Raw genomic sequence first — 22400 nt, forward strand, 5'->3', positions numbered from 1 at the left:
AGGAATAGAAGTAGGAATAGGAATAGAAGTAGGAATAGGAATAGAAGTAGGAATAGGAATAGAAGTAGGAATAGGAATAGAAGTAGGAATAGGAATAGAAGTAGGAATAGGAATAGAAGTAGGAATAGGAATAGAAGTAGGAATAGGAATAGAAGTAGGAATAGGAATAGAAGTAGGAATAGGAATAGAAGTAGGAATAGGAATAGAAGTAGGAATAGGAATAGAAGTAGGAATAGGAATAGAAGTAGGAATAGGAATAGAAGTAGGAATAGGAATAGAAGTAGGAATAGGAATAGAAGTAGGAATAGGAATAGAAGTAGGAATAGGAATAGAAGTAGGAATAGGAATAGAAGTAGGAATAGGAATAGAAGTAGGAATAGGAATAGAAGTAGGAATAGGAATAGAAGTAGGAATAGGAATAGAAGTAGGAATAGGAATAGAAGTAGGAATAGGAATAGAAGTAGGAATAGGAATAGAAGTAGGAATAGGAATAGAAGTAGGAATAGGAATAGAAGTAGGAATAGGAATAGAAGTAGGAATAGGAATAGAAGTAGGAATAGGAATAGAAGTAGGAATAGGAATAGAAGTAGGAATAGGAATAGAAGTAGGAATAGGAATAGAAGTAGGAATAGGAATAGAAGTAGGAATAGGAATAGAAGTAGGAATAGGAATAGAAGTAGGAATAGGAATAGAAGTAGGAATAGGAATAGAAGTAGGAATAGGAATAGAAGTAGGAATAGGAATAGAAGTAGGAATAGGAATAGAAGTAGGAATAGGAATAGGAATAGAAGTAGGAACAGAAGCAGGAATAGGAACAGAAGCAGGAATAGGAACAGAAGCAGGAATAGAATAGGAACAGAAGCAGGAATAGAATAGAAATAGAAGTAGGAATAGAATAGGAATAGAAGTAGGAGTAGGAATAGAAGTAGGCATAGGAATGGAAATAGGCATAGGAATGCAAATAGGCATAGGAATGCAAATAGACATAGGAATAGAAGTAGGCATAGGAATAGAAGCAGGAATAGAATAGGAATAGAAGCAGGAATAGGAATAGAAGCAGGGATAGGAATAGAAGCAGGGATAGGAATAGAAGCAGGGATAGGAATAGAAGCAGGGATAGGAATAGAAGCAGGGATAGGAATAGAAGCAGGGATAGGAATAGAAGCAGGGATAGGAATAGAAGCAGGAATAGAATAGGAATAGAAGTAGGAATAGGAATAGAGTAGAGTAGAATAAAATAGAAGTAATGGCAGTTTCGGCTGCTGGGAGAAGAAAGAATTCTTCCTGGCTGTCTGACTGGATTCTCTGTGTTTATGACAGAAATTCAGAGGGTGAGCTTGACTCACCTTGGGTTGGCTCCCACTGATTTTTAGAGGAAACAGGAAGAGGACAGCAAGCAAGCGTATCTTGTTTCTGCTGCAATACAAAACTTCTCTGAGCCACTCCTCTTCTAAAAGCACTGGTTTCTCTGACGCCGTCAGAGCCACAAACCTTTCCTATTTGTCCTAACAGGAGGAATTTAACAGAAAAGAAGTTGCCATTTCTTGCCAAGAAACCTTGCTTTATTAATTCATGAGAAACAAAGCATTTTATTCTTGCAGTAAGGAAAGATATGTTACTGCCTCCAAATAAGCTTTATTTGCAGGGGCAAACAGAATATATGGCTATTACTCAGTGTGGGTAGGCTCTCCAGCCCAGCATTACTTGGGCCCTGCTTGTGGGGGGATCAGTACCTCTGTCTGAAGCCTTTGGGCTCTGCTTGTGGAACCCTCCGGAGAATGACATGTCCAGAGTTATTTTGTTCTAAATGCCTTTTTTTTTTTTTTTATTTAAGCGTTCTTCAGCGTTCTTTGAATGAGATACCCTAAAGGAAAGGCCCGCTCCAGCGTTCCCATCCATAGGGCTGGACAAGATGACAAAGCAGGTAAAAAGCCAACCAGGAATTGTGTGCGCTAATTAAATTTTCCTGCCAGGAAAGAATTTTTGGCTTGTTTCCATGCAGTCAAGATGAGGTGACTACTAATGTATATTCACCCCTGCTTCAGGAATTGCCTGGACCTATGAACTGTGGGGTTTTGAGCTGTGCTCCTAACACCAGCTGGTGATTTCTGTTACGCCATTGGCTTTAACGGGGCGGGTGTTAATGCATGTAGCAAGCACATCCTCAAGGGTGTTTGTGCAGTGAAATCAATGGACAGATGAGCTGTGCAGTACAGGTATCAGAAGTGATTGTATTTTCAACCATTATTTTTCTTTCGGCCAAGCGATCACCATCTCCTCCCAAATGAAGCGATGCTGAGCAAGGGGGTGCAGGCGAGCAAAAATAAGCCCTTTCTCGGGTCTTGCAATATCAGCTGCACGGTGCACTTAAGGACTTGGCTGGTGCCGGCGTGATACAGCAAACGCCTGGGAGGGCACGGGAAGAGTGGGCGACTGGCAGAAGCTCATCTTGTCCACAGAGTATTTCATAATTGTGCGTGTCTGTTCTCTGTGCAAGCAGCGAGCTTCTTAATGTTCATTCGGAGGAGAATAACAGAAATCACTTTCACGGCAAGGCTTAACTGCGTTCCTCAGCTTTTTTTTTTTCCCTTGCTGTGTAAAATTTTGTTCTGCTGGAAATGAACCACTTACGCTGTCTGCAAAAGATAACAATGCTCCTAAATGAGTACATTATTGTAGCTTTTTTTTTTTTAAGAAATGTGTTAATGGGGTTTTGCAGTGTATTTTTCCCCTTATTAATGAGCTTAGCTCACGTGGTGGGAATGCTGCTAACTAAATTTAGCACTTTTTCTGTATAAAGGTGATACTGTTCATTGACTTGGTTAACTTTTATGCTACTAAATACAAATGAGTAGGGTTACTTTGAAGGAGTTTCTGTCGAGGAGAAAAGAAAAGGAATATCCAGAAAGCAAAAATGAGGACTGGCATCTTTTCCCCCTCTTCATTTTCCCTTATAGCTCCTCTCTCCTCCCCCCACCAAAATGACAAAGAGCACCTGAAATCTCTCTTCTGGCTACGTTTTCCATTACGTTTGGACAACAAATGTGTCCTTCCAACTAATACTGTCAAGGACACGGGAGCCCAGGGGCTAAGATTTAAATACTTCAAGTGATTCAAAGCGGACAAATCTTAAATCCCTAATGCAGGCCAGCTCCTACAATGCCACCATTTCTTTCCCCTGCAACGTGTGCACTCTGCAACTTCACTCATGGGACCCTCTAAAAATGAAAGTCTCTGCTGGGAAAAGTGCATTTGTGTGGGACGGCAGCAGCTTTCAGCTCTCCCTTAGCCTCTGCAGCCAGTCCTTCCTGCTTCCCTCTGCCCCAGGTGGTGTTTGCGTTGAATGCATGACATTTGTAGGCTTAGAAATACTCCAGTTAAGAACACCGTCTGTCTGTGCTGAACAACCTGCAGAACTGTTAAGTGCCAGGTAGCGTGAGTCTAAAGACACATTCTTTCCGAGTGCCTTTGCTTACAGCCAGAATCACCAGCGATGAATTCAGTTCCCAGACAGTGGTGTCAGCCTGCCATCTCTCATATGCTAGATAATACCTTTCTAAAAACAGAGCATCCCATGGGAACCACTCGTGCTGGGGAAGGGCAACGGGGGGGGAAGAGCAGCTCAAACATACTAAGTTTTGACTCCTGCTGAGACTGAACTTTCGTTGCGTGGAAGCAGTACAAGAGCTATAAACTGTAGTGGATGAGGTGAAAGTCCAGCTATACTCAGCCTTTGGTGCTGATCTGACATCCTCTCCAGGAAAATGGCCAAAAAGAAGATTGTATCATCCAGAATGACCTCAGTGAATCATTTGAAGAAGAAGTTAGAGCGTTCCTCAGTGATGAACAGAAACTGCATCTTTTTGATGACCTCACGAAAGTGAATCCGGTGACAACTACGACAGGTAAGCGGCCAGCCAGCGGGGTATCTCCTCAGGAGGCACTTTCCTTGGTGGCTACTAATATATGGCAGTTACTGTTCTCATTGCATTAACAGTACAATGAACACTGTAGTTAAAGATTCCAAGCCAATTAAAGCCTAGTCACATTAGAAAGTCACATTTGGCTTGGTTGATTTTTATTTTTTTTTTTTTCCAAAATATTTGTATTGTAGATTTAGCCACGCCGATGTCTTATCAAGCTCTGCATGCAGAGCTCACATTGTATTGGTGGTTCAGGTAGCCAGGCTGTGGTTGAGAGTTAATGCTACTGAAGGACTCCTGCATGACCTTGGGATTGCAGCTTGCTTCCATATGAACGTGTCAGAAAACGAGGCTTCGATTCAAAACATGCCCATGAAGTTGGGTTTGAAAAGTAAATTCCTCACTCAACTTTTAAAGGTGATCATGTTAAGAGGAGCTAAGGACTGTTCCTAGTGCAGATGGGGAATTCTTGCCTCTGTTCTGCAAATGGACAGATTTGCTTTCTAGGACTATGTGAAACCTCATAAAAGCACAGGATTTATTGAATGGAATAGTTAGCAGATCCCTTAGGACTTTAAAAATAAGGGCAACTCTTAAAGACATTGTTATTAGATCTGTATCACTCTCTTGAACGCCTCATTCTCTATTAAACCTAATAGGTAACATAGCTGAAGATTTTTATTACAAACAGGAATGGGAAGAGGCAAGCACACTTTTCAAAAGATGCTAACTCAAGGTGTGTCTTTCAGTTCTGAAATGTCTCCAAGCAAGATATACAGTAAACTTGTTTTATACAAATGCTGGCTGCAGCCTGGTGGCTTTAAATCCGTTTCAGCCTATCTCCTGCCTCTATTCACCTGAGCTTATGAGAGAGTACCACATTGCACTTCGTCCTCAGGTAATTCTTATATTTGGAATAACTGTCCTTCTGCAGAACCCAGATGTCACATTCTTCAAAATCTATATGAGCAAAATAATCCTAAAGGATAAACCTATTTCTAGCGAAATACGAGTTCTGTTAAAAGAGCAGCACTGTTTTCAGATAAACGTGAGAAGACCTTTGCTGTCCATTGCTGTTGAACTGTGTAATTACTGTTCTCTTAAATATGAATATTCTCTTTTACTGCCAGGATTTAAAACCTCACATCTTTGCAGTGGCTGAACAAACCTACAGAAATGTCCAAAGCCAGATAGAGCCCGTAAACCAGTCTATAATTGTTAGTGGAGAAAGTGGCGCTGGGAAGGTAAGGAGACTTTTTTCTGACATTGCTCTTAAGTTTTTGAGAGTTGCTAGTGATTTGTAGTGCATAGTATTTCAGTGAGCAAGCAAAGAGGAGGAAAAAAACCTCTGACAGAGCACATAGCCAGTCTGCTCTAGCAGGAGTCTCTTGAAATATGCGTAAAGCATGAAGGGATTGCTGCAGATAGACTCTGCTAAATACGGCTGCTCTTTAGGTGGCATCGGTAATTTCTGGGAGGGCTAGATTTGAATCATTCAACAGGAATTGCACCTGAGTGAATGTCTCAGCTTAGTCTGTTAGGGAGCTAGCGTGGGTCTCAGCAAACCTTATGTAGAGACTTGGAAGAAGCGGGAGAGTTCAGATCCTGTTCTAGGCACTCCTATAATCATCCATCCCTATTCAGCAAGATAACGAGGATATTTTTAAGCCTGAGAACAAATTTATTTGGTGAGTGTTCATGACTTAAAGTCCATTTATATTCAGTTCATCTTAAGATACTAGTTGAGATTCTTAAGATTCTAGCTGAGCTCCCAGATGGTTACATCTTGATAAGACTGCCATTCAGCAAAGCACTCCAACTCCAGTAGCATTTAAATGGGTGTCCGTTGCATGCAAGCATACGCACAAAAAGTTTCCACCGAACTACAGCTATAAACCTGACGCAGTGGCTCTCTCTAACATCATTGCCAGCTGCATACTGTGTTTTCGGAAGCTAGCACTGTTTCACTAACTGACATAGCTAATAACATGGTAAAAACAAAGACCTGTTGTCAAGCCTTTCTCTTGCAGACCTGGACATCTCGCTGCCTTATGAAATTCTATGCTTCTGTTGCTGCTTCAGTTATCTCCCCAAAAGGCAATGAAACTGTGGAAAGGATAGAGAAGAGAGTGTTGGATTCCAACCCTGTCATGGAAGCATTCGGTAAATGCGGCTTTTTTAACAGCAAAAAGAAGTAGTGGCCACTGTGGGAATTGTCTTTGCTAATACACAAGTCTAAGCTAGCTCTTGGTCCTCTCCTTAAAAGACAAACTCTTCAAATACCGGAGCCATGTACAAATCACCCGCGATATCTGTATGTCCTACGTGGGGAAGAGTAAAACCACTCTGATTATTCTGTATCTGTCACTGGCAATTTCACAGGAAATGCATGTACCCTGCGGAATAACAACAGTAGCCGTTTTGGAAAATATATCCAGCTTCAGTTAGACAGGTAATAATTACTGTGTAAAACCTTATCTATTGTCTTGTTCCTTTAAATCTTTACAAGCCTATTCCTTAAGTCTGCCATAGAGTATTTTGTCTGTCTTTAGAACGTATTTTGGTTTGCTGGCAGCTTACATTATTTTTTTTTTTTTTTAAATTTTTTTTTCCTGCAAGCTCTTACCCTGACCTCTAAATAGAACAAAGGAAAAACAGATATGCAGTTAAGAACGCTGAATAAAACATTACATTAAGCTTGCACAAAACTGAAGGTGAACTGCAAAGCGTTCATAGTCAGTTTGTATCGTAATAACACAACACCTGTGGATTCTGTTTTGTTGAAATCTTTGCTTTTTTTCCCCCCCTCTAGATTCCACCATCTGACTAGTGCTTCCATTCAGACTTTCCTTTTGGAGAAGACCAGAGTTGCCTACCAGGCCCCCAATGAAAGAAACTTTCATATTTTTTATCAGGTTTGCCTTCAGTTCATTTTGCTAGATATTTCTGACAAACAGTGGGGATGAAATCACCAGATTTAGCACAGTGGCAACTTGTAATATTTAACAGTTTTCCTGTCTGCCGTGCTTCAAAATTAAATCATGCTCTTGGGACGTTATTCTTCATTGTCTGTGAGCTGTAGATACCAAAGGCAGAATTCAGTCGTTACCTTGTTTTCTGTCTCCAGATCACAAAAGGTGCTACTGCAGAGGAGAGGCTGGAATGGAACCTTCCAGAGGGGGCCAACTACCGCTGGCTGCCAAATTCTGAAAGAAACTTAGATGGTAAAGATTAGTTTCACAGACTGTCCGTTAATAATGGCTGTGATTTTAAAGGCAGGCAGGCAAAAATGTGTCTGTCCTATTAAATCCCATGACCCCGATTGGTCAGCCAACAGCAGACATTTTGCAAAGCCACCTGCATTAATGTGATTCTTTTTAAGTTTCAGTTTGCACTATTAAGAGTTTTCACCTGGCTTAAACCAGCGGTTTCTGGCCTAGCAAATTTGCATCTCTCTGTGGCTATGTTTAGAAACTGTCTCGTCTTTGGATGTGCTTCAGCAACCTGCTGCCTAACTTCAGAGCCCCACAGAGCCAGTATGAAGTCAATGACTTGGTTCTCCAGCTTGTACTTTGGGACTTGCCAAGAGAGCATCTGGCTTCCTTGATCTCCGTTGACAATTCCAGCTAAACTGGACATGGTGTAGAGTGTTCTGCTTGCCGGTGTTTGTGTGCATGGCTTTCTTTTAAATGGCACTTGTCTGGCTTTTCAGAGGACTGCTTCGAGGTGACCAGAGATGCAATGTTTCACTTGGGCATTGACCGCTCCACGCAGAACAATATTTTCAAGGTCAGGTACAAAGCATGGTCACCACGAGGCCGCCGATGATGTTTGGAATGTCTTTTTAGTGTGGGACTCCTGCAGAAGTAAATCTGTATCAATGTACAGAGCATGGGTTGTTTGGTACTCCTGACTGGAGGGCCTGCAGCTACGCATTAGGTTGCATAGCCAAATATTAGATGTTAACTAAAAGCCTGTACCTGTGAAATTGAGTTTTCCTTCAGTAATTGCAGCATTAGGGATTAACATAGAAGCTTGGAGTCTATTTGCTTTTTTTTGGTGCAGAAATGTTTTGACTTGTTCTGTTCATAGGGCTAAGGGAAGGCTAAGAGGACACTGCCTTGGAGGGGAGCTCTGTTTTGGAAAACTCAGTGATTGATTATATTTCAGGTATTGTCAGGCCTTCTTCATCTTGGGAACGTTCAATTCTCTAATCCAGTGGATGAATCTCAGCCTTGTGAACTAGAAGACAAAACCAAAGGTGAGACAACAAGCATGCCATGCTCCAGAGGGTCTTGTTATCTCAGTGCAGATGCCTCATGGAAAGGATTACTACGCTCTTCTGCTTGAGAGGAGACCATCAAGATCATGGGCAACCCAAAATTTAAGTGCGTTTTTGTTCGGTACTTCACAGTTTCAAAGTACTGAACAAACAAAAACCTAATGCTCCCCTGCTCTGCGAGATAATATCCTTCCATTACAGGTCAAGGCAACTGCACCATTAGACAGTCATTTCAGAAAGGATTATGGGCAGAACTGTTACTCTTGATTGTAATCTTACACTGACATCACGAGACTTCCAGAAATCTGACCCGGAGTGGAGAGCAGGGCTTTTAAAATTACAGCTTTGAAGTTTTCATCATAAAGACTAAAACTTAGTAACGGCAAATCTGTTAAACTGCAGCATAGAACACAGGCTATCCTGCATGTCTTCAGGAGGGCTGTGGATCTAGTTTTCTTTCACAGCTAAAACGCTGTCCTGAATAGTGAAGTTTCCTACTACCATTTCACATGCTCTGAATTCACACTAATTAATACTCAAATAGTTTTGCCTACAGCTCAAGTTAGCAAGATCTTAAATGCTTCGTTAGTAAATACTCATTCTTCTACATTTCCTTACTACCCCCAAAATCCCTGTTTTTTTCTGGTCATGACTGTTTGTCTATCTGGATTTAGACATCTCTGCTCAAAAAAGGTGAAAAAGTAACAGACACATACCTAGCGAGTGCTCTCCAAAATGCCTGCTTCAGTGTGGCAAACCTCAGACTTCTTTTGTATTGTTGTTTCATTTTAAATAGAGTACCTAAAATTCTAGGGGTACTGTACATCCAAATAGGAGTCTGGTCTTGCAAAACTTTCTCCCAGGTTTGGGTAAAAAGATCCAAAATCCACATTTAAGTTGGTGAGTTCACAGAAGTGTCCTTATTGTATACTATTCCTAGACCTTCCATAACTTTAAAGGGGCTGCATTCCTTTGACACTCCAGATAACCTTGCAATGTTTTTTTTTTTCTCTTGAACAAGATTTTGCGAAGACTGCTGGAGATTTGCTGAAGATACCTGTTGAGGAACTACTGGAATCATTAAGAATTCGAACAATAACTGCTGGAAAACAACAACAAGTCTTCAAGAAGCCATGCTCCAGAGCCGAATGTGAGACTAGGAGGGACTGCCTCGCCAAAGTGATTTACGCTAAGTAAGGACACGTAGGCCAGGCTGCTGGGCTGATCCATCTAACTTTTACGAGGGAATAGGGAGGCCAGAGAGATTTACTTCTCCCTGGCTTTCTGCTTGGACTCAATAACAGCGTAACCCTCCCTTCCCCGCTCAACACACCCTTGATTCAGCCGTAGATAGTGGCATAGCTGCGGTATCTGAGAGAGAGATCTTCACAGAACTGCTGTTTCATGTCAGCAGGCAGCATGTCACAATTTTTTGTTTCTCCCATGCAATACTGGTATAAACAGCAGTAAAAGAACACTACTCTGACTGTTGTGAGCAAACGCTTTCAAACTAATCCAGTTGTTGCTGTCTGCAGGTTGTTTGAATGGCTCGTTTTGGTCATAAATGAAAGCATCTATGCAGATCCAGCAGTGTGGACCAGCTTCATAGGTATGGCTATTCAACCCTGGTTTAACTGAGTCAGCTTAAGCCCTTCAAGCTACTCCTAGGCCAAAGCGCACTGTCTTCCCATATTCCTTCTAGGTTTGTTGGATGTTTACGGTTTTGAAGCCTTCCCTGAAAACAACTTGGAACAGCTTTGTATTAACTACGCCAACGAGAAACTGCAGCAGCACTTTGTAGCACACTATCTGAAGGCACAACAGGTAATACCTCGCTAAGATCAAATATCAAACATTGAATTTTAAACCAGCATCTTTTGTCCCTTTACTTGTATTTCTGTGTTTCTGGTCAGATTGCAACCATCAGTCAAGTAAGTAATGCCACAGAAATCAGTAGGATGTGAGTAACAATTGCTTTTTTAAAGAGGAGAGTGTGGGGCAGCTGGTGGAATGAGACAGCTTTCTCTCCTAGGGTACTGGAAATCTGTTCCCTCTTATACAGCTCCGTTGGCTCTGTTAGACTGTTTGCATTCCCTCAGAGAGCTGAATGCTTAAAACTCAGTTTTTGAGGTTAAGTGTAGCCTAAATTTATATTCTCTTGGAAGCTGCTGCTTATAACTACATTAATTCCTTTCACCAAGCATAAAGTACCTAAATGGGTCCAGAGCTTCTAGACCTTAGACCGTAGTGCGAAGGCAGAGGGCCCAACAGAACCTTGTAACCCGAACATCAATAGCACGTGGTACCTGGTGGAGGCCTTCAGCCGCAGGAGAGCAGCTTCATAAACCCAGTTGTCACGCTGGTACCTTTAAAGGCCAAAACACACCGCACACATTTCATTTTTTTGAACGAGGATGTACACGAGTTGTGTTGTTTCACAGTGGAGAAGGTATTTGCACCGTGCTAAATACACTGCGGTCGCTTGCCTGACTGGTCACACACTGCTAATTCCAGTTCTCACCTGAGTGCTCTGAAAGCTGCAGCGTCCCCGCCAGGCCTGGGCTGCTACTCTAGTAGATGTGCTTCAGTCCTTGCCGAATTCATCCACATGGCACATACGTTACCGCAATGCTCTTTCCATTAACTGGAACCTGGGAAATTATTTTCTTTATGGCACCAACGTGATGGTACTTTCTGTCTCACGGCATAGTTTTATCAGTTTATGCAGGAGATAAGTGTTTCTTAGACTATAATTCGTGCTTTCGTACACCCAGCAATTTTTTTTCATGCCTGCCCTCGTCAGTGTGCCAGGGGTTAATGGTCAGTGAAAACGGAAGCCAAGTTCAAGCACACAATTACTTGCCTTGAAATGGATTCATGACCTCTGTTTATAGTACCCCTCCCAATTACTGCCTGCCCTCTTACCTCTCTTGATCTGGCTGTGTCCCAAACCACTTAAACACCATTAGTGACTGTGCTGAGCAAGCTTTTGGCAGGAGACTTTTCAAATAACTGGCCAGAGCTTGTGCCTGTTAAACACTCCTGACAGTTTGTTCTGTAATTCAGCATAAGTATTGTACAAATTATTTCAACCAGTATCTCGCTCCGCTTCCTTTTGCATCAGGCTTTGTTTTAAATGGAGCCCAGTCAGTAAAGTCTGGCACACAATGGTTGGTTTAGGGCTATGTCCCAATCTAAGGAAGGAGTTCTGTGTGTTCCTTACCCTTCAGGGCAAAATTCAGTACAGCCAGGAGAGGCTTAGCGCGACCGTAGCCTCTGTTTACCCTGTAAAGCAGTCTTGCAGCTCTCTCTGATAAATTTGTGAGGTTCTCAAATACTTAAAACAAATTGTTCCAGAAGGAGCTGCTGCTACATACTTTAAAGCTACCTGGGGTAGAATATCCTCATTTGTGTGGTTTTTTTCCCCTCAAGATTGCCACTGAACATGAGCTGAGCTTTGGATGAGCAGGCTGAGCCTGGGATTAACTTGTTAAACAATAACTGCAGCAAACTGCCAGAAGGCATACAGTTATTGGAGCTCTAGTGCCCTCTGCTGCAGAGTAACCGGTTTCTCTCTCTGCCTTCAGGAAGAATATGCAGCTGAAGGCCTGCAGTGGTCTTTCATAAACTACCAGGATAACCAGAACTGCCTTGATCTGATAGAGGGCAATCCTCTCAGCATTTTTTCTTTGCTGAATGAGGTAAGTGGGGATCTAAGCCCCTAATGCTTTTGGCCTGGTTGCCTGCCTCCTTCCCACACCACCAAAGCAAACATGAACACGAAGTCAGTAGGAAACTTGCCAGATACACAATTTCTACAGAGCTTATTTTTCGTAACAGTCATGACACTCCTTCTTCCTATTCTGAGTTGCCTTTTTTCCTCTGATCCTGGATGTTCTGATTCAAATACGAAGCCTCAATTACATTTCCCTCCCCCTCCCCCAGTCTTTCCAGGCTTGTGTACTCAAAGCAACTCTATAAGTAAAATGGCTATGATTTTAATGTAAAGTGTCTTAGCTGCGATTTTGTCTCGTTTGCATTGCAGGAGTGCCGTCTGAATAGATCCTCCAACACTGACCTATTTCAAACTCGGATTGAAAAAGCCTTGTCTGATAATCAATGTTTAAGTCGAAACAAGTTTAGTAAGAAGCCTAACTTTATTATTTCACATTATGCTGGCAAAGTCTGCTATCAGCTGGCAACAATGGTAGAGAAAAACAAGGTAGGTGTTTTCAGAAAGAGCTCTTTAAAAGAACCAAACCAAACCAAAAAATCTTAAAGACCAAAAGCGATTTAAATCAAAACACCACTAACAAGTATATTCAGCAACGCTTACTGGTTATACCTACCTTGCTCCAAATAAATCCTTCAGGCCATGTAAAGCTGGGTAATGTTCTTGGTCTGATTTTCAGTGAATCATCGCTGGCGCAGGCAAACGCTTTGTTAGCAGACCTTTCAGCTGAGGATTAAGCGGACCGTGTGTCACCAGTCCAGGGTTCTTCCATGCCTGAGACAATGCAGAAGCGTTAATGGCATCAGGGCATTTCTGTAGCCATAAATATAGCGCTTCATTTCCCAAAATCAGATAAGTTTATGAGAAACAAGAGCATGGACTCAACTACTGGAAGTTCTGAAAGTACCAGGAAACTCAAGTTTTGGCCTCGCTGTTCCATCAGGAATAAGTGAAACAGTCTGCAGAAATGAGGGTGCCTTGTCACTTCCGACATCACCAGCAATTATGGCAAGTGGTATCAGGTGATGCAATAAAGTACCATCTCTTAATTAAAAGGAAGACTGTCCAATAGACTTTCTAATACCTGCTGCAGACTGTCCTACGGGGATTAAACTAGTCCTGAGACTTCTAGCTCACTTAAGTTGTATAACAACAACATTAGGAGCAGTCGTGCAGTTGACTAGACTTGCTAAATGTTCAGCCAGATGCCGTTTTCTGTTCCTGAGTCTGTGAATGAATGCGTGGAGTCAGATCTGAAACTACAGCTGTCCTGAAATCAAAGGTGGCATCAGAAATACTATTCCATCTACACACGTGGAATTTTTAGTCATTTTCAAAGGTGGCAGGTTTTTGCTTAAGTCCAAATACTTATGTTTATGTTTGCAGGACCCCATTCCACCAGAGCTGGTCCACGTTTTGCAGAATTCTAAGGACCCTTTGCTTCAAAAATTATTTCCTGTGACGGAAGGGAACCAAAATAACATCAAACCCCAGAACAGAGCAGCTGTTGTTACAGTGGTGTCAAAGTTCAAGGTACGTCCTATTCAAGTTTCTGTTTTCTACTGCTGTCTTCATAACTGGATGAGAAACCAGTATCGTTGCACCAGGATCAGTAAATGTTGTTAAAAAAAACCAGCTGTAAAACAGAAACAGCTCCAGACTCCTGAGATTCTCTGGGTTTTAACTCACTCCGATTTTACCTTTTCTCCTTTAACAGTTGGGCATCTTCTTCCTACCTGTTCCTCTTGCGGCGTTAGCTTCAGCTGGTGGCCCTGATGTAGTTTTGGAAACTTTGCGAATTTACCATCAACGATTTTATAAAAGCATCCATAGAACAGATTTTTTGCTTAAGTTGTCCTTACAGGAGAGCTCTGCTAATACTGAGTCTGCAAAGCCATCCTTGCAAAACAGGGCTTCACTGTTTTTGTAGAAGACCGCTGATCAGCTAAACCACCTGTGGAGGAGGAGTCCCTAATTAAACCTGGTTTTGTTTTCTGCAGGGTTCACTTGAACATCTCATGCAGATTTTGAATAGCACCACACCGCATTACATCCGATGCATCAAGCCTAACGCTGACTGCAAGGCAATGACTTTTAAAAGAGAAGAGGTAACTTTTCAAAAGCCTTTCCTCACTGAGTCAAGGAGAAGCTTCCTAGAGACATTGTGCGGGGCTTTGCATTGGGTCTCTCGTCATCTTGAGTCACTAGCAAAGCTCTTTTCACAGCACATTTTGAAACAGCTTTTTCTCCTGCGGAGCTTCCAAGATAACCATCCTCTCAGAATCACTGATGATGCTTGTCTAAAACGGAGCTAGCAAGCACAGCAGCTCTTCCAGATGCAACTTACTTGTTGCTGTATGAGATGATCTCTTACCAGAGCACTCCTGGGTCATTTGGGGTGCTACCATCCCAGCCCTCAAACCAGATAATGGTGATCTGACTGCTCAGCAGTCCTGGTCACACAGATACCTTCATGGTGAACACCCACAACAAAGCTTTGCTTGCTCCTGGAGTCTAGGACAAGTTAGATGAGATCAGCTGACCGGCACGTCTTTGGGAGCAAAGCAGCAGACGCTAAAGCTGTAACCAGAGAACCTCATCTTACGTAAAAACAAGCAGCTGGAGTAGCGCTGCGTTAATTTTAAACACTCCAAGAATTTGCTGATCGCATGCAAGTAGTATTAAAATACCAGCACTGGCTTTTCATATTCTGCTGCATTCGGTGAGTGCAGGGGGTGTGGATACCACAAGAGAGGGCACGCGAGGACTGTCCCTCTGTGTTAGCGCTGCCTTCACCCTAACTCTGGGAGTTACTCAAAGCAGTAGCTCGGTGGCTGCCTAATCCCCTTCTCCGCCCTCTCCACGCGTTCCCCAGCTGTCGGCGTGGTGGTGCACACCAGGGCAAGCTCTGGCGTGGTTGCTGAGCTGAGCTGCCTGTGCTTTGGGTCGAGCACACCCTGGGCAGACCTTAGCAGCAGCAGCAGCGTCCACAAAGAGAAGGGTTACCTAAACCATCTCCATCTCTGCCTCAGGTTCTCAGCCAGCTTCAGGCGTGTGGAATAGTCGAAGCTGTCACCATCAGTGCAGCGGGCTTCCCCATTAGGTAAGTCTGAACTTCTTGAGCAATGTCTTCCATTAATCCATTTCTGTAGCAATTAGTGGCATATTAGTTATTCAGAAGAGCTTATAAGCAGGAAATCCAAGTATTTTGCAGTCTCTTTCAGACCAGAGAACTACTGATTCTTTCAAAGCTACCTGAGGAGTTCTGCTCACTGCTTGCTTTTAAACTTACTTGAGCACCTTTCTTCCATGTTTTAGAGACAAAAATACCTGCCACCAATCTGGACTGCTGTTCTGTGTTTTGGGTAACGAAACTCTGCTCGTTCAGCAAGTCCAAAAGCACAGCAACAGCACAAGCAGCAGTGCTAGTACAGCTGGCATTCAGGACAATGGGGTTCTTAGAAGTATACCAAATACTAACGAAGTCCAGACGTGCCTGTAACACAGCCTTGGTCTGAGAGCTCACTGTACCTTTCCAGTCTGAGAATCACAGAATCGTTTAGGTTGGAAAAGACCTTTAAGATCATCAAGTCCAACGGTTAACAACAGATGTTTTGATGTGGACTGTCAGGTACTAAAGCTTTCTAATTGACTGTGGCTTCACAGTAGCATTTTCAGCAATTAAAATTATAATTATTACAATTATAAATGGCATACATCTAAGTGGAGTCATCTTGAAGTTGGGCATCTCATCACAGCCATCACCCTGCCGGGCTTTCTTGACCACCTTCAGAGGATGGAGGGAACGAGGCCTGAGCTAGTCACGTTTTTTGGCAGCTCAGCATTGATGGGGTGAAGCTCACCGTTATCACAAACAAGCACAATTCCTGCCCGGTCTTTGTTACAGGCAAAGGTCCCTGGCTGTTACTGGGCAACAGGCAGTCTCCTGGATTTCTTCAGGAAGTCTGCACTTTCTTGCCTGTTGGTGACTACATCGGCATCAGTCTATTTGCGTTCTACGTACTGGATCTTTGAGGCCATTCCACAATTTTTTTCCCCCTAAAAGGAACGGTTATTTACCATATAGTAAATGATACTTGCCGAGAATTAACTGTACGTTTGTCTGTCAGGATCCCTTTCCAGAGTTTCACCGAGCGCTACAAAATACTGAGAAAATCATGCGGGTCCAGTAAGAACAGAGTGTGTGATAAAAGCAACTATCATACTGCCGAGAAAACAGGTACGTTTCTCTAGATAATTCCTCTGCTATCAAGTAAAACTATCACTGCACCGATCTGGTATCGTGCAGATCAGACGCAGTTACTGTATTCAGCACTAGGGACACCACTATTCTCAAAATATTTTTCTAATCTATCACCGACTCGAGTTTCTAATTTCCCTAACGTTTACAGCAGGCTCTTTTTAAAAGTCTGCAAATCTGTCATCTGATTGCTGCTTTTCTGTGTTCCTCTTGGGTAGAACAATTACAGTTACGATGGTGTTTGGGGTTCCCCCCCCCCAATATAATTTGATTTAGAGTTGGTTCTTGAGTCGACTTGAAAACCATTTATCTTTTTGCTTACATTCCTTCTCCTTCCTTCCTTTTTTTTTCCCCACCTTGTTTTCTTGCTGAACACACTGACCTTCTAGCTTACCTGGATTCTGCTGCTGCTTCTACCTTTTGCAAACTTCTGTATGAGATTCTTTTTTCTAAGCAAGAGCGAGGATGGACTTTAAAAAACACGATCCAATCTACAAGGTAACAGCTTTGGTGCGAACCCCTGACAGAAGGAGCTCGTCAGGTGGTTACATTTAATATTGGAAGTTACTGCAAGCCCCTCCTCTCTCCCAGATTAATCCCAGTCTTCACCCACTGGGTCTGTTCAAGTAACCAGTAGATGTGGGACGCAGGACCAGTAAGTACCAGCCTATGTCAGATAAGTAAAATGGCTGGAGATCTGTTCACCTTGCGGAAGTGGAATGAAGTAATGAAATACAGGCTGGGACATTACTTACACACCATATCCTTCTCCCTCAATTACAAGCCCATTAGCTGAAATGCCTCGTTGTGATAGGTTACTGGTCCTTTTTATCTGCAGTGGGCAATAAGCTGCAAACAAAGCAAAACAATTTCCTAAACACGGGGATAAGCTTTTGGTTCCCTTATCAGCCCAGCCCTATGAACACCATCATAGTCACCAGATGTCTTCCTGTAAGCAAGAATTGCTTATGTTTGTTTTCAGTACCTTAAAATGCTCTCATCTCCTTAGAAATATTTATAGCAGAAAAGCAAACAGTATCCAGGATGGAAAGATACAAAGACCATCAAGTTCCGGCACTGGGCATGCAGAAATTCATGCAGCATTGCCTTGAACACCACACTCTCTTTCAAGGACAGGTCTGAATTAAGTCTACCTCTATTTCCAAATAGATTAATCTGGCTAACCAGTTTGTCTCATAGTGTAAAAAAAATTGTGTACTGTGTCCCAGAAATGGTTTTAATAACCTCTTATTGCTGCAATAAACTCCTGCTTAGTACATGTCCCTGTAGCTGCTTCTGATGCCCTGTGAAAGCTGTGGAGTTGCGTAGAATTTGTTTTCTGTTCCTGCATCCCTCAGTACATTAAGGCTACAAGTCTGATTCCTGGCTTTTGGTTCTTTGTTCCCAACAGCTTTGGGTTTTGGGTTCACCAGATTTTCTTAGGACTGAGCTGCTCCAATCTACTCCTGATTGCATTGCTGTTGCTTTCTAATGTTTCCATGTAGGACGCTTTAAACAATGTGGGAACAGCCAAGCCCTCCGTATGCCTGTTCCATTGCCTAGGTCTACCCCAAATTACATTTGTTACCTACGGATGGGTGATAACAGAGGTGATAAGCCAGCACCCAAACTGCATCCTAGTTAAAACGCACCACGCTGGTTTTCTAGCTGCTAGCACATGGTGAAGTCTATGCTGTCACATTTTTCCCTTAAACACAGCTAAGACCTAGTGATGTCTCAGCCATCACCTCCTCCCCCCTTGTGGTATGTGCATCCCCGCTAAATGGCCAAGAAATCTCGGTGTACAGACAATTACTTGGGCCTGATTTCCAAGTTCTGTGATACCTTCTCTTCGACGCTTCATTTGCAGGCGAGATTCCAGTGGTGGATGATGAAAAAGCGTCACGTTCTGTCGTTTTTGAGATCCTTCAGAATGTTGTTACGGGACAAACTACTGCTGAGCAAACGGGGAACAGAGCAGAAAACACTTCAGTGTTCTGCGGCAAAACCAAAGTATTTATGGCCAATTCTGTGGTAAGAGTGCTGTTTCCTTGGCTAACAGTTCTGGAGCGTACTTGCTTAATGGGGATTCTGGCACAGGTTACCACCGCGGTTTAGGCAATAACCCCTGCTAATGCCAGCATGACCAGAATTTGGCAATTTTCTTTCAACTTATTAAACGAAATCAAACATCCATCAGAATGCAACTATCAGAATCACTGTGTTTAATGGCGTCCTTCTTGCTAATGGACACGGAACTGCACTTGTGTCTAGCGCTGTCAGTATCCTCCCAGTTCCAGTAAAGATTACAGCTTTCCTTAGCTTCAGCTGACAGACTTGGCTACGCTGACAGGCCTAGGCAGCTTCTCTGTGAAAGAGATGGAGACGAAGGCGCTTTTGCAGAGCTCGCATACGGGAGGATGCAGCCGTAACAGAACCCCCTTCAGTGGAGCTGGTTTTAAGCCAGCTGACACTCTGACTTTGGGAGCATCCAATTCCCCCCCATCCCCAACACTCTTTTCCCCCTCAGATACTGACGTTTTCATTTTACGCATTATCTAATAAGCACAAATGAAGTGCTCTCGCTTCTAAAACCTAATCCAGCAGCCTTAGGACACTGAACCGTGCACATGGTTTTCTGACAAACACCAAAGACTGTAGAAGAGGGAAGCGTTGGGAACGCAACTCTGTCCCCCAGTATTAACTATAAACTCATATCCCCAATGCAGCTGGAGCAACTAGAAGCCAGAAGAGCAGAGGTGTTAAATGAGAAAGCATTTTGCATTCAGTGTTGCTGGAGAAGATTTAAACAGAAGAAGCTAGCGAAGGAGAGATGGTCTGCAACCCTCATCCAAGCAGGTAATCTAATCAGGGTGTGGCTGAACACAACCAGTAACATTTCCAGTTACACTGGATGTTTAAAGTGGCAGGAGTGGTTATCTGATTGAACACGGAGAAGGCTTCGGTGCCATCTCCCTTACATTGTGTGCAAGAGCTTCTGAGCTTCTTTGTATTCAGATTTCTTTTCATTAAATCTTCAGCTATTCGTTCCTGGTTAGCCAAGAATCGCTTCCGAAGGATGCGCAGGGCTGCCAATGTTATCAAGCACGGCTGGAGGAAATGGAAAGTAAGTACATGGGTACAGGAAAGCACTGAAACTGAGCGACTGAGGCTTTTTAGTGTTTGGGAAAGAATATACCTCTGTCAGGTAACTGTACAAACCCAATACTGTCAATTCTCCAGAAGACTCTTCTTTCTCAAGCTGAAGAGCTGATGGATGCCAGTCTTGTACAGTACCCCCTGCTTCTGCAGGGTGGCGGCGTCGAGACTGCAGAATGAACTCATTCCTTATCTTCATAAAACGGGGAAGTGTCCCAGAGGGTGTCCTGTCCTTTAAGATGCCTCTTTTTTAGATTCTTAGTTTTGCAGTTTGAAATTTTGTTTGAGGCGTTTGAGACTGTTTTTCAGGAAGATTGTTCTGCATCTCTTCGTCAGGCAAAAATGGCTGCACTAGCAGCAGCAGAATTGGACGAGGATGAAGAAAAGGCGTTTTTCTCAGTTCCTGGAGCTACGGTGATCTCGGCCAAACCACCTCACTCTTTGGAAACAACTTGGCCTCTGCACGCAATAATTCAGTTCTGGCCTCTTGGCCTTGTCCTGGCTGCTGCGCCCGTTACTGTAACGGGACTTCGGCGAGACCTGTCCCTGCTGGCATGCCTCCGAGTACTTCAGGAGAGCGACTGCTACAAGGTGGAAAGCTGTTCCTTTGGCTGTGGCATCACCTCCGTTAGAGCTCTCCCACAGGTAACAAACCTACGCGCTCGAGTCAGCAGCACAGTTAAGCTGCTGTGAGTTCAGGAACCTGAACTCCGCTACAGAGCAGAGCAACCATGAAGTCAGCTCTCAAGCTACAGTCTCTCTTTTTCCACTGGTTTAGATATGCAGGGATGACTTGGACATCAATAGGTCAAGTAAGACAGGGGGCTGAGTGGAGACTTTCAACTAGGCATGGAAACTCTTGTTAATCTCCATCATAGGAACAAACTGATCGAGGCTCTGCTTCAGGAGAGCAGAGGATTCCAGCATGGGCTCTGCTATTACATACTGTGCGTTTTTTTCTGCTAAGGGGATTCAAGTTGCACAAGTGAACACGTGAAAAAGCATCCCCTTGGGGAAAAGCCACTGGGTCTCCCAATATCATCCCAGTAATGCTGTATTGACTGTGCGGACAACTGCACAGAGGATTTTCAGGTCAGAAAGGAGGGAGCAACCCTCAAGTAGTCCATCTCCTACGCACGTGCAGAATAGCCTTGGATACCATTTACTACAAACAAGCCTGAACCCACACTGGCTTCTCTCAGAAATTACACTCCGGTTACTCATCACCTTGTGCCCATGCTTGGGTTTTCTGTTGGCACATTTTTGAGGTTGCACAAAATTATGCATGCAAGAACGTAGCCTGTGCCTGGTCACAGCTACTACAAGTAGGAAGAAGCAGTACCAAGTTGAGTAATGACTAAATACTCAAATCTTGAGAGTTTAAGCTTATTTCAGTTCAAATTACAGTATTAATACTCTTCGTAGTAATAATTTCCCTCAAATCCATTTGTACGAAGACTCCTTTGAGGTCTTCCTCAATCCTTACTAATATTCTCTAGTTCCTTGGACACTAATTAGCACAACTTAGTTTGAATAGCAAAATTAGCTCAAAGTCTGGCAAAACCACCAACTGACCTCTCCACCTTTTTTTCCTGTAGGGCTCCATCAAGTTTCACTGTAAGAAGTCTCCCCTGCATTATGCAAATGTCAGCCCCCATACGGACGCCTATTCCATCACTGGATTTAACCAGATTTTACTGGACAGAAAAAAACTCCTTCCAACATAGGTCACGGCCATCTGCACATGCTGTACTATTTCCTTCAGGGAAGGACTGTCTGCAAGCTGCTGCTTTCAAATTACTCAACGTCCAGATCTGCTGCTACCTCACAGCTTCCTATATTGATGCATTGTACGTATAATATAATATCCTTCAAAATTAGAATGCGAGACGGGGGGCATTCCTCCTCTCACACACATGCACGTATTAGAGGAAATTTCACTACTATGAGAACACTCAACGTAATTAAAATAGATCAAGCGCTTTAAGCAACGTGTACTTGAACTGAACGCTTCTGGCACTACTTGGGAGAAGCAAGAGGCTGGTAATGAGCGAGCAAACAAGGCAAACATTTCTGATGGGCGCTGGAGTCTCCTGTGGAGGTACCACCACAACTACTGCGACTGACAGCGAGCATTCCGACTGACGGCGAGCATTCCGTGACATCGCACCACTTCTGACGCTGAGGATGGGAGCAGCAGTCAACTCAGTAACACTAACGGCAAATGTCTCAGGGAAAAGCGAGACTGGACTCTTGCTTTTTAGCTATAGGACCAAAATATACGACTCGCACAACTGCCATGCCTTCCAGCACTGCCTAATCAATAGCATTGCCTCTGCCGAGGGGCCGGGGCTCCGTCAGAAGCACTCTGTGCCATCTCTGTGTTGCTCACGTGGGTCTTGAAAATGTTTGGCTCCGCTGTGTATGCCACTTTTAAATAAACTGCTAAATACCTTGTAAAGGCGTCTGACCATCCGCAACAAGGCTTAGTTAACAAAACCATTTCAGATTAGTTTGTGGTTTAAAATAAATGCAAATATTTTTAATACAGTTGTTACTGGGAAGCAACATTTCCCATGGTTGACAGTATTTCTGTACCAACAGAAAGCAAGTCCACAGAACACCAAGTTTAATTTCTAGTATCTAGAAATCATTCCAACACAGCTGTGTCACTGCTTATCAACTCTAAATTGAAAATCAGAGCACTGACATCCATGAGCAAAGCATGACCAAACCTTGAGGAAGCACCCAGAATGGTGCACCACAGCAGCACGGCTGCTGTCAGTTCTCTTCTATCAGAGGGAAAAAAATCTCCAGGAAAGAAAAATGTTCCCAAAGTAGCTCACTCGGGCAGAACGTTCTCCTTCTCTGGAGGTTCAACAATTCTCAAACAGCAGTCTGCAAACTCCACAAATAACGGCTCCTGCATGTACTTTTTCATGAGGGAGCTTTTGTCTGACGCTTGATCGACTGTCAGCAGTAGCTGCCTGAGGTGTGGATTCAGAAGCAAGCCTCTTAGTTCTTCCTCTTCCCCTTTAAAAA

The 22400-nt window shown here is 43.3% G+C and overlaps 1 protein-coding gene and 1 long non-coding RNA gene across 6 annotated transcripts; one reads left to right on the forward strand and one right to left on the reverse strand.

Moving 5' to 3' along the window:
* Window positions 1–1790: 1790 nt before the first annotated feature.
* Window positions 1791–22198, forward strand: MYO19 (myosin XIX). 4 transcript variants are annotated; one of them, XM_009633875.2, is made up of 24 exons: window positions 1792–1924; window positions 3761–3905; window positions 4673–4821; window positions 5054–5167; window positions 5954–6086; window positions 6306–6375; window positions 6736–6838; window positions 7051–7147; window positions 7636–7712; window positions 8094–8184; window positions 9227–9398; window positions 9741–9814; window positions 9908–10029; window positions 11793–11906; window positions 12251–12427; window positions 13325–13471; window positions 13939–14046; window positions 14971–15041; window positions 16069–16178; window positions 18070–18233; window positions 18929–19058; window positions 19241–19326; window positions 19695–20003; window positions 20957–22198. In XM_009633875.2, the coding sequence occupies exons 1-24, from the start codon at window positions 1913–1915 to the stop codon at window positions 21083–21085; spliced, it is 2904 nt and encodes a 967-aa protein (XP_009632170.1). In that variant the 5' UTR covers window positions 1792–1912; the 3' UTR covers window positions 21086–22198. The 4 variants fall into 4 exon arrangements, 3 of the variants coding, with proteins under 3 accessions (XP_035745441.1, XP_009632170.1, XP_035745440.1); XM_035889547.1 differs by lacking the exons at window positions 19241–19326; window positions 19695–20003; window positions 20957–22198 and adding an exon at window positions 17209–17336 and having other exon boundaries at window positions 18929–19031; XM_035889548.1 differs by lacking the exons at window positions 16069–16178; window positions 18070–18233; window positions 18929–19058; ... (1 more) ...; window positions 19695–20003; window positions 20957–22198 and adding an exon at window positions 15257–16056 and having other exon boundaries at window positions 1791–1924.
* LOC118451781 lies at window positions 10036–22272 on the reverse strand. 2 transcript variants are annotated; one of them, XR_004841333.1, is made up of 4 exons: window positions 22205–22272; window positions 12555–12712; window positions 10727–10856; window positions 10036–10571 (listed from the first exon to the last, which is right to left on the reverse strand). It is a non-coding gene; the product is annotated as an uncharacterized LOC118451781 (long non-coding RNA). The 2 variants fall into 2 exon arrangements; XR_004841332.1 differs by having other exon boundaries at window positions 10036–10856.
* Between the last annotated feature and the right edge of the window lie 128 nt (window positions 22273–22400).

Source organism: Egretta garzetta, unplaced genomic scaffold, assembly GCF_000687185.1.
Source record: "Egretta garzetta isolate BGI_Z169 unplaced genomic scaffold, ASM68718v1 scaffold112, whole genome shotgun sequence".
NCBI classification, from domain to species: Eukaryota; Metazoa; Chordata; class Aves; order Pelecaniformes; family Ardeidae; genus Egretta; species Egretta garzetta.

What these genes read in the sequence shown, in the direction of transcription:
- MYO19 (XM_009633875.2), top strand. An exon ending in ACATTGCACTTCGTCCTCAG is followed by an intron (nt 4,822 to 5,053) that starts GTAATTCTTATA and finishes TTTTACTGCCAG; the next exon opens with GATTTAAAACCTCACATCTT. An exon ending in GCAGCGGGCTTCCCCATTAG is followed by an intron (nt 15,042 to 16,068) that starts GTAAGTCTGAAC and finishes TTTGTCTGTCAG; the next exon opens with GATCCCTTTCCAGAGTTTCA.